Source organism: Pistacia vera, unplaced genomic scaffold, assembly GCF_008641045.1.
Source record: "Pistacia vera cultivar Batoury unplaced genomic scaffold, PisVer_v2 Contig44, whole genome shotgun sequence".
NCBI lineage: Eukaryota > Viridiplantae > Streptophyta > Magnoliopsida > Sapindales > Anacardiaceae > Pistacia > Pistacia vera.
The window spans coordinates 1,026,679-1,036,685 of NW_022196268.1; the positions used below are offsets into that span (position 1 = coordinate 1,026,679).

Genomic DNA, 10,007 nt, shown 5'->3' on the forward strand with positions numbered 1-10,007 from the left:
CTCGCTACCAAAGTTGTTCGTCAAGGGTACTACTGGCCCCTAATCCAAGAAGACACTTACAACTTTGTCAAAATGTGTGATAAGTGTCAGCAGTTCGCCGACATACCGCAAACTCCTTCCCACCAACTGATAACCATGACCAGCCCCTAGCCATTCTCCATGTGGGGAATCGATCTCATCGGTCCCATGCCAGTTGGTAAAGGGGGAGTAAAGTATGTCATGGTCGCGATTGATTACTTCACCAAATGGGTAGAAGCCGAGCCGTTAGCCACGATCACGACCAAAAAGCTCAAGGACTTCGTTTTCAAAAACATTGTGTGCCGCTACAGGATTCCTCATACCCTCATTTCAAATAATGGTAAATAGTTCGATAACAAGGAGTTCAAACAGTTTTGCGACGAGCTGGGTATTCATAAAAAATTCGCCTCAGTTGCGAAAATACAAGCAAATGGTCAAGTTAAAGCTGTCAACAAAACCATCAAGCACACTCTGAAGGCCAAACTTGGCATAGCCAAGGGGAATTGGGCCGACGACCTTCCCAAAGTCCTATGGGCATACAGGACAACTCCGAGAACCTCTACCTCAGAAACCCCTTTTTCGCTTTCATACGATTGCAAAGCGATGATCCCTGTGGAGGTAGGAACTGGTTCACTACAGAGGGACTTGTACAATGAAGCCGACAATGAAGCGCTTATGAGAGCAAGTTTGGATCTTGTTGAAGAGCATCGCAGCAAGGCTCTGCTAAGAATAGCAGCCTATCAACAGCGCGTGAAAAGGTTCTTCGATTCTAAGGTCAAACGAAGAGACTTCCATGTCGGCGACCTTGTATTGAAGAAAGTTCTTGTCGGTACTCGAGAATCGAGTGCGGGAGTTTTGGGACCGAACTGGGAGGGTCCATACTGCATCGTCAAGGTGATAAGACCGAGGACTTACCACCTAAAAAGGCTAAATGGTTCTATAGTACCGCGAGCTTGGAATGCTGAACACCTTCAACCTTATTATCAGTAATTCCGAACTCATTTTTCCTTATAAATCTTTTATTTTATAACCTTTGTAAATAACGGGTGTAATTCAATTCTCTTGTAATCGCTTTACATGTACAATTCTGTTCGCATAGAATGTATAATTATGTTAGCATAGACTTATTCTAGTGTAATAATAAAGCTACTATGCGATCTCATATGTAATAGAGGGTACCAAAAATTATAAGTACTCATGGAAAATTATCAAAAGCGATCTTTATTCATTTGTAAAGAGTACATAATCAAGCAGGACGAAAGCTACAAAGGCGGATCACTGATCCTCATCCCCAGACACGACCTCTACATCCCCAAACTGGTCACCAACTTCCTTTTCGGGTATGACCACCTCTGGAACATACTCCGGATGTTCTCCCAGATTAGCTCCCTGAGCCATTTCCTCACCCTCGGCTTGCGCCAGAATAGCCAGTTCATCCCGATACTCGCCAGGGAGATTAGACAGATCCATCTTAGGGTTCTTCGCTTGAAGAGCAAAGATGGACCTAATCGTCCAATCCACAGCCCTGTTCTCTGTCTCTGTTTCCTGCTGTTGCATTTTCGCAGTTAGCGAAGCAATGCGACCCTATGCAAAGTGGAGCGCTGCCTCGACCTCTGTTCACTGCTTTTCAATAGCCTCCCCAGATCGCCCATTTCCTGCTCAGCTTTCATGGCTCACTCAGAGGTATTCTACAGCGCTTGATCCTTCTCACCAGCCACTCTGGAAAGTCTGGCCACGGTCCGCTGGAGCTCCTTCACCTCCTCGCCATGTTTGTCCAGCTCGATCTTCTAAAAGTCCATTGTGCGACGAACAGTGTCCCTTTTAGACATGTACTGGTCTGCCTGAGCGATGGACGAGTCTCTGTCTGCTCGTGCGGCCTCCAACTCCTGCACAAGCCGCGTATTCTCCTCCCGCAGCTCGACCAATTTCTCGGCAAATCCCAACTGGGCCTTCTGCTGACACATGTGCAGTAAAAGCAAAGCTTGCACGATAAGAGTAAAGAGTGAGTCTACTTCCCTCAAAAAAGCGAACAAAGGTCCTCGCTCGGGACAGCTCGTTTACCTGGTGAAAAAGTTGGAGCGATGTGGACAGCAGTTCGGCAGGATTGGAGGCCAGAAACTGCTCGAACAACTCCGCAAGTCTACATTCCAATAATGTTAGGACCACCGGTTGCAAATGGTCCGGGAGCTGGGCCATCGAGTCTAGCACAGGCGTTCCAACGCCCTCGATAGGTAGAGCCTGTCCCGCGGACTCTTTGCCTGGCCTCCTCCCGGGGACTGCGGCCACAGGTCATGTCGGTTGACCAGTGAAAATGTCAGTCGTGCCTCTAAGTGACCCTCCCAAGCTGAACGCTAGTAAGGCTACAACCTCTCGGGCTGAATGCCTAAGCCTTCCTCTTCGAACTCCGTTTCCTTGGTCCGGATTTGCCGCCTCTTCTTAGGCCTCGAGGCCGTAGTCTTCCACTTCTGGCGAGCAGTCGAGGATAGAGGAGCTCCCGCAGGTCGAACTGGAGCACCCGCCTGTGCCCCTCCAGTGGGGGGACCGCTGGGAACAGATCCAGTTAGTCTGGTGGTATGCCTCTGGAGGAAAGAGAATTGTCTTTATCGTGCCGACTTGGACACCCGAGGAGGAATGGTCGCTGCATGCGAACACCATTAGTAAAACAGTTCGCTGTAAAGCAAAAAAAAAATAAATTAAATTAAATTAAATTAAATTAAAATTATAAAGGACAGTCTAGAAGCTTACTCGGTGGGGGCTCTAAGGCTGTGTACTCGTTGAAGAAGTCATACCTCCGTAAATTCTCGGTTGTCACAAGCAACCTCACGTCTCGACTTTCCCTGGGCAGAAAACCGAATGAAACAATTATGTCCGGGTCCGCGAGCAAGTTCAAATTGGTCGTTCTATTAACTGTCAAGGAAAATAAACAGCTCGTTAGCAAAGAACGAAAATCGACTGAGTTTAGAAGGAAAGAGAACCTACTCGAATCCCGAAAGCAGCTGATGCCGTCATAACTAAAAAAGAAAAAATTTGTGTCGTATGGTCCTGCATTGCTCGGATAGCTATGTATCCCCGCTTGTATTGAATTTCGCCTGGACAAGTACCAAGAATCCTTGTGCTTGCTCTTCTTTAAGATGTACGAGCAACCGAGCTCAACCATGGTCAGCTCGCCCAATCGGTTCTCCCGACATGCGATGTACATGGCAATGGCGATCATGTATGAGTATGGGGTGAGCTGCATTGGTGGAATCCCAAAGTGTTCGAGGACCGACCTGTTGAAAGGGTGGAAAGGGATCAACCCCCCACCCTTCAAGATATCTTCCCAAATCGCGACCATCCCACGTGGCGGATCCCAGCCAGTATGTACCCTATCGCGAAAAACGTCTACACTGACAGCGAACTGGTTCACCACCCTTTACAGCTCATCGGCGGTAAGCATCGAGTAAATCTCTCAAAGGGGGCCTGCAGGGGCATCCTCTGCCGGCGAGCTGGCTCCTTCATCGACTTTGTTCATTGGGGGTCCATTTTGCAATCTGCAAAAGCAATAAAAAGGTACCATTCAATCTTCGTACATTTTCGTACGATGACGTGGAGGAAAGTTTTTCCTCCCTAAACCCAGAAAAACTCTAATAAAATACTTAAAAGAGCCACCACCAATGGCTCTAACCCAACGGAGAGTATTTCATCCCCGATGGGCTACCAACTGACAGTTATCGCATGGTAACTGTCGAAAGCAGAAAACATGGAAGATAAAAGAAGAGAATCATCTTTACCTCTAGGAATGAGAAAGATTGACTCATCTGTTCCAAATACCGAGCGAACGCCACTCTGAAAGGCAAAGAACCAAAACTGGCAGAAGTTTCTTGCTCTCTGAGAATGAAAATGAAAATACTATGGCTTTGCCTGAAGGGAGCTTGGGGTTTTTATAGTAAAGGAAATGGCGCTTTGGTTTCCTGAAATCAAACTACGTTTGGGCGATAAACGCATCTAACCGTTTATTGTGACCACGTGTCACAAATCAACGAGGAAGAGTGACCATCACGCCTCAAGAAACCAGATCGTCACCCCCTTCCGTTGAAACGCTCAAGCGATGGCACTTTTTCCCTCCTCCACATTTAATGCGCCCACAGCTGCATTTAATACTCTGATAAGGAATGTCGTTTCAGCATGGCTTGCATTTAATGCGCATAGCTAACACTTATTGCACATAAGACACGTCTGTTAGAGCAAAAAGCATTTCATTTAATGCACCCACTGCAAAAGGTGCAACGGATAATATCTGAAGATATCGTTACCAGAAACTCTTCGTCAATAGTTGCGAAGCAACGCGACTCTGAACTTTTCATCAGTCGTGAGGCGACATGACTCTTTGGGCTTCTTATTGGTCGTGAAGCGACGTGATTGTTCGACCTCATCTCACATCAATCGCGAAGCGATGTGACCGACTACGAAGCAGGATAGCCATATCTTAAAAAATCGCCAAGTGAGAACAGGTTGGGATCATCACCAACACTGGGTGACAGCGAACAGGTCATTGGCATTAAGGTCGCGGGTCATCCTAGGTCGCTTATGGAAAGATGTCTTCCCGATCTCCTTTACAATAAGGTCGGATCGACCAACATCTCTTCAAACACATCAAATCGAGGCATTTAATCTATTTCAAATATTCCATCGCCAACTCACTACACCAAATATTACATCAAAAAGAATATTTTTTAGAATATTCCTTAAAATATTCTTTTTTTTCTTTTATTGTAATAATCAACAATTAATCTATCTCACTCATTATTTTTGTATATATTAATTAAATATTAGGAATGATATTTTTATTAAATAATTATTATTTTGATGACTCTAGTTCTTTTCAATATTAAATAACAATTAATCTATTTCTTTTATTGTAATAACTCTAGTTCTTTTCAATATTTTGATGATCTTACTGGATCCGGAACTAATCTACCAGAATACTAAATTGTTATTTGAGTTTATGTTGTATTTTCTTTTAATTTTAGTGTTTTTAAATTAGTGTTAATTTTTATTTTGAGTTATTGTAATTTAATATTTGCATTGAATAAAGTTCTATTTTTAATTAATGGAAACTGATGGCTGTAACTTTTTGGCTAAGAAATAATAAGGAACTATGTCTATCACCCTTTCAATATGATCCCATTTATTGAAGAATATTTGCGTATTTGGTAGAATGACTATATTCAAACTTTAAATTGATGGAATTTTTAGTGTTTGAATTTAGAATAATGCCACACCTATAATCAAATCTCTCACATTTTTTTCATAATTTTAACATGTCAACTAAGTTGACATTGTTAGCTGTGTCAACTCAATTAATACGTTGGGATTATGAGAAAGTTTGTGAAATTTAATTATGGACATAACATTACTGTTGAATTTATTAGGATCAGAAATGATGAATTGATGAATTTTTGACATTCAACGTGATCTGTCGCATGTAACAGATTTATCATAATCAATAATCAAGGTAAAAATAAACCCTTACATGTAACATAGACCAATTTGAAAAGAACGAGAAATCAAAAGAAAAGCAATGCAGACCAAGTAGAGAATGGATTAATTGATATAAATAATTCAATTTGTAGAAACTTATTAGCGTCTAAAACTCTCGGATTCGTAAAGTCAAAATGATTGGCTTGCGCGTACCCAACAAATTTTAAATTTTGCTGAGCAGACAATGTCAGTCTATTCTTCATCAACACACATGCTTCTAGTTTGGTAATTAGACATATGATTTAAAGTTATTAAATTCTGACAATACGATCATCATATTATTATAGTTAACGACATGTTCCCACCTAAAAAAAAGCCCAACGACAAATTTATACCCACCCACATTTTAAATACCATTTCAGTACCCTAAACATAATTTTATTAGTAATTTTTGTTGTCAAAAAGGGTAAAATGGTCAAAAGTCCATAATTAATAAGGGTCGAATGGTCACCAAACAGTGGCTATTGGAGAAGAAGAATGGTGCACGTTAGCAGAAGATGGCGCACGTTACCAACGTCAGATCCGGAGGGATTTGCCATTTTTCGGCCTATCCTAGCATTCAAAATCACTTTCGACACCATCCAAAGAATCCTCATCACCTCCTCTACAAAGCCCAAGCCTCCATTTGTTGTCATCACTCACCATTTTCCACCACCACCTCCATTCGCACGGTCGACTGTTCAAGTAAGATTTTCGATCGTTTTTGGTGTCGAAAATCATCCCTGCCACCACCAATCGACTCCCTGAATCTTTCTCTCCAAAAGCCCAACATTTCCAATCCTGTTTGCTCACCAATTGCCAGCGATTGAAGCTTCCTCACCTTAGGGTTTTTTTTGAGTTTTAGTTGGATTTGATTCGTACAATATTTGTGTTTGTTGGGTTGAAATACAATTGAAGAATGCTTGTTTGTTAATTTTCTAGTCGCCGACACTCCCCAATGCTGGCAATGGAAAAGGTTGAAAAGAGAAGAAAAAAGAAAAGGGTTTTTAGTAAATTACTTTGTTTTCCACCTAAATCAGAGGATAATCTAATATTTTTGAGTAATAAAAGAGTGTTTTAAAAGTTTGAAGGTTGGAAAATGCCAATGGGCCATTTTTTGGGTACTACCATGTCGTTAATTCTATTATTATTTCAAGTAGGAGACAAAAAGGATAAGGCGTTAGATTATATATTTCCATCTTAATGGACCATAGCATTACAACTCATAATCATAGCTGGAGATTCAATACTACTGAGAGTATTTTAACAATGTGTAACCCTTAACTTTGAACAATATAGCCGTATTCTATTTATTTATTATTGATGTGATATATACGATATAAGTCTTTGGATGCTAGGTCCTGTTTCCAAGTTTGGCGGTACCTTACACTAACTCTTATGAAATGGAATCATCACATACAGTCATTATCCGCCAAGAAAATAATATGTCGTGATGCCAAGTGCCATTCTTTCATGCTTATGCGTCACAATCATGACCTACAAAACCCATAAGAAAAAGACGTCAAGATTCTCGATAAATCTTCTTCATTAAACTTGAATTTCAATCGAAAACGAGTATCGCTATACGGCCTCAACTGAACTAACCCAAACTCTACCTACGTGTGGGTATTGTCAGCAGCCCATTTTAATGGGCATTCTATTGGGCCGAGGCGGTAAAAGCCCAGCATAGAAATCTCTCGCCGTCCTCAGTAGTGTCTAAGCTCATTGTGCTACCCTCTTCTTTTCCCATATTCAGTCTGTAATAATGTCCCTGACCTTCCGTCGCCTTCTTAACTCTGCTTTCAAACACTCCAAATTTCTCTCCTCTCTCCATGTACCCCTACTTCCCTCCACTCATCCGTCACTCTATCACCATCGCTCCTTCTCTTCCTCACTCAACCCAGTTAATCCTACCCGAACCCGAACTCCCCTTGAAAAACAATTCGAAACCTGGATCCAACACCTCAAACCCGGCTTCACCCCATCCGACGTCGTCTATGCCTTGCGAGCCCAATCAGACCCCGATCTCGCCCTCGACATCTTCCGATGGACGGCCCAGCAACACGGATACAGACACAACTACGAGACCTACCACACAATGATCAAGCTTTTAATCTCCGGAAAGCGATACCGTGTAACCGAAACCCTAATCGAAGAAGTCATTGCTGGTAACTGTCAAATGTCTATTCCTTTATATAATTGCATCATTAAATTCTGTTGCGGTCGCAACCTGTTATTTAATCGCGCCTTTGATGTGTACAAGAAAATGCTGAAATCAGAGAATTGTAAGCCCACGCTTGAGACGTATACTTTGTTGTTGAATTCATTGCTTAGGAGGTTCAATAAGTTGAATGTTTGTTATGTTTATTTGCATGGGGTTAGGTCTTTAACGAAGCAAATGAAATCATTAGGAGTTGTACCTGACACGTTCGCGTTGAATCTGATCATTAAGGCTTATGCTAAGTGTCTTCAGGTGGATGAAGCTATAAGGGTTTTTCGGGAGATGGGGTTGTACGGATGTGAGCCCAATGCATATACGTATGGGTATGTTGTGAAGGGGTTGAGTGAAAAGGGGAGGGTGGGGCAGGGTTTAGGGTTTTATAAGGAAATGAAGGAGAAGGGGTTGGTGGCAAGTGGTACTTGTTATATGATTTTGATTTGTAGTCTTGCAATTGAGAGGAGATTTGAGGATGCAATTGAGGTTATGTTTGATATGTTGGGGAACCGTATGGGGCCGGATTTGTTAACGTATAAAACTTTGTTAGATGGTATGTGTAGGGAAGGGAGGAGTAATGAGGGTTTTGAGTTGCTTGAGGAGTTTCGTAGAAGGGATGTGCTTATGGGTGACAAGAATTACAAGATTTTGTTGAATGGATTGCATTTTCTTCGTCAGGGATAGCTGTTTTCTGTTATAAGAACTTCAAGAGAAAGCAAATATTTCAAAGCTATTAAATGAGATAATATCTCCCATTTGAGTGATTTTGTAGTGACTTCCAAATTCTGGATATAAGATTGGATATGGTGTCATGATCCTAACCAGATATTCTCTAGAGAAATTCACCTTTATTTGTCTTTCTTACATATAAATGAATATGCTATCAGTGGAAATGATATTTGTTCAATTACCAGTTCCTATGGATGGTGAACTGATCGCTATTTGTTGAAAGCTCATAATTTGAGACATATGGTACAACTCTTTAAAGAGGCAAAGTTCTTTGAACCATTTCATGCCATTTCGCTTTCTTATGGGGCATTATAAAATGGAGATGGAAGGGATCTGCATTGTTTTGGAAGCTCCCTCTCATCTCTGAAGCGAAGACGTGTATGATATCAGCTGAACGGGAACAGGCTGTAGAAGATTTTGTGCCATATTAGGCGTTTGAGCTGCTGCTGCTGCTGCAAAAGTTGAAAGCCGGGAGAATGTTCTTAACTTGTAGTATATAGTATCTTATTTATTGATGCTATATGTTGGGAGCATCCAAACCGTGAATTAGATTGTACCTTTTAACATTTATAGATTTTTATCTTATGAAAAGTTATTTTCTCACAAGAATAATAACTCAAACTTACAGAATATGGTCTGACTTTTAGTCTTTTAGAAGCTTGAACCTTGATGGACACAAGCCTTTTATACATTTTTAAGCCAATAAATATCAAGATTTATGGAAAGTCATGAATTCTTAAAGAAGAATATGTGATTATCTTCGTATATCATTTATAGTTATTATAAGAATTCTCGAAAAAAGAGTCCAAATATTAAAATCAATGAAATTTATATTTATTTATTCTGCACTAAAGCTGAAAGCTGCTATGGTGTTATCAGTTTTGCATTGTGGTGGCCTGGTGGGAATGTGGGATATTTATAAAGGCTTTACAATCTATCTGTTTCGAGATTGAAGACAATACTAACCTTTGGATGGGTTAACAGAGAGAATTCTTAGTTACATTTATAATTTTATTAAATTCACATTGGATTTTATAGACTATAGGCTAACTTTAACATTTGCAGTTTGCACCACATAATATATAATCAAGAAATTCTACTACTTTTATGGTCCAACCGAACCATACAAGGCAGAAACATTAAATATATCTTTACGAAAGCTAGGTAGCTTTGTCATTAGAGATCAGATCGGAGTGGTTGATATGAGAGTCCAGTGTCTACTCCACTTCTTGCCGCTTGTTAATTTTTTTTTCTTTCTCTTTATCGATCTCCTTTTCAGCTTCTTCTTTCTGCAAACAGAAAGCCATGGAACAAAATATAAAACAAAAACTCCATTTTGAAAACAATATCAAATATTGGTAAAGCTAAATCAAATGAAACGTACGTTGATTGTTATGGTGACGGGAAGTGTACAGCTCCTCGGTTGGGTGCTTTGGTTACTAGTAGCCTTATATGATGATTTTGGTTCTTGCTCGCTCTCCACCAACTATCAACTACAATCTTTCCAATTCCTTCCATCTTCAACTTGATTTTCCCGATGACTTGC

At 40.9% G+C, this 10,007-nt stretch overlaps 1 protein-coding gene across 1 annotated transcript; it reads left to right on the forward strand.

Annotated features, from left to right (window-relative positions):
* Window positions 1–7,257: 7,257 nt before the first annotated feature.
* Window positions 7,258–9,064, forward strand: LOC116144235 (pentatricopeptide repeat-containing protein At3g25210, mitochondrial). The gene has a single exon (XM_031429692.1). The coding sequence runs from the start codon at window positions 7,283–7,285 to the stop codon at window positions 8,414–8,416; it is 1,134 nt and encodes a 377-aa protein (XP_031285552.1). The 5' UTR covers window positions 7,258–7,282; the 3' UTR covers window positions 8,417–9,064.
* Window positions 9,065–10,007: the final 943 nt, after the last annotated feature.

What these genes read in the sequence shown, in the direction of transcription:
- LOC116144235 (XM_031429692.1), top strand. Translation starts at nt 7,283, where the DNA reads ATGTCCCTGACCTTCCGTCGCCTTCTTAACTCTGCTTTCAAACACTCC.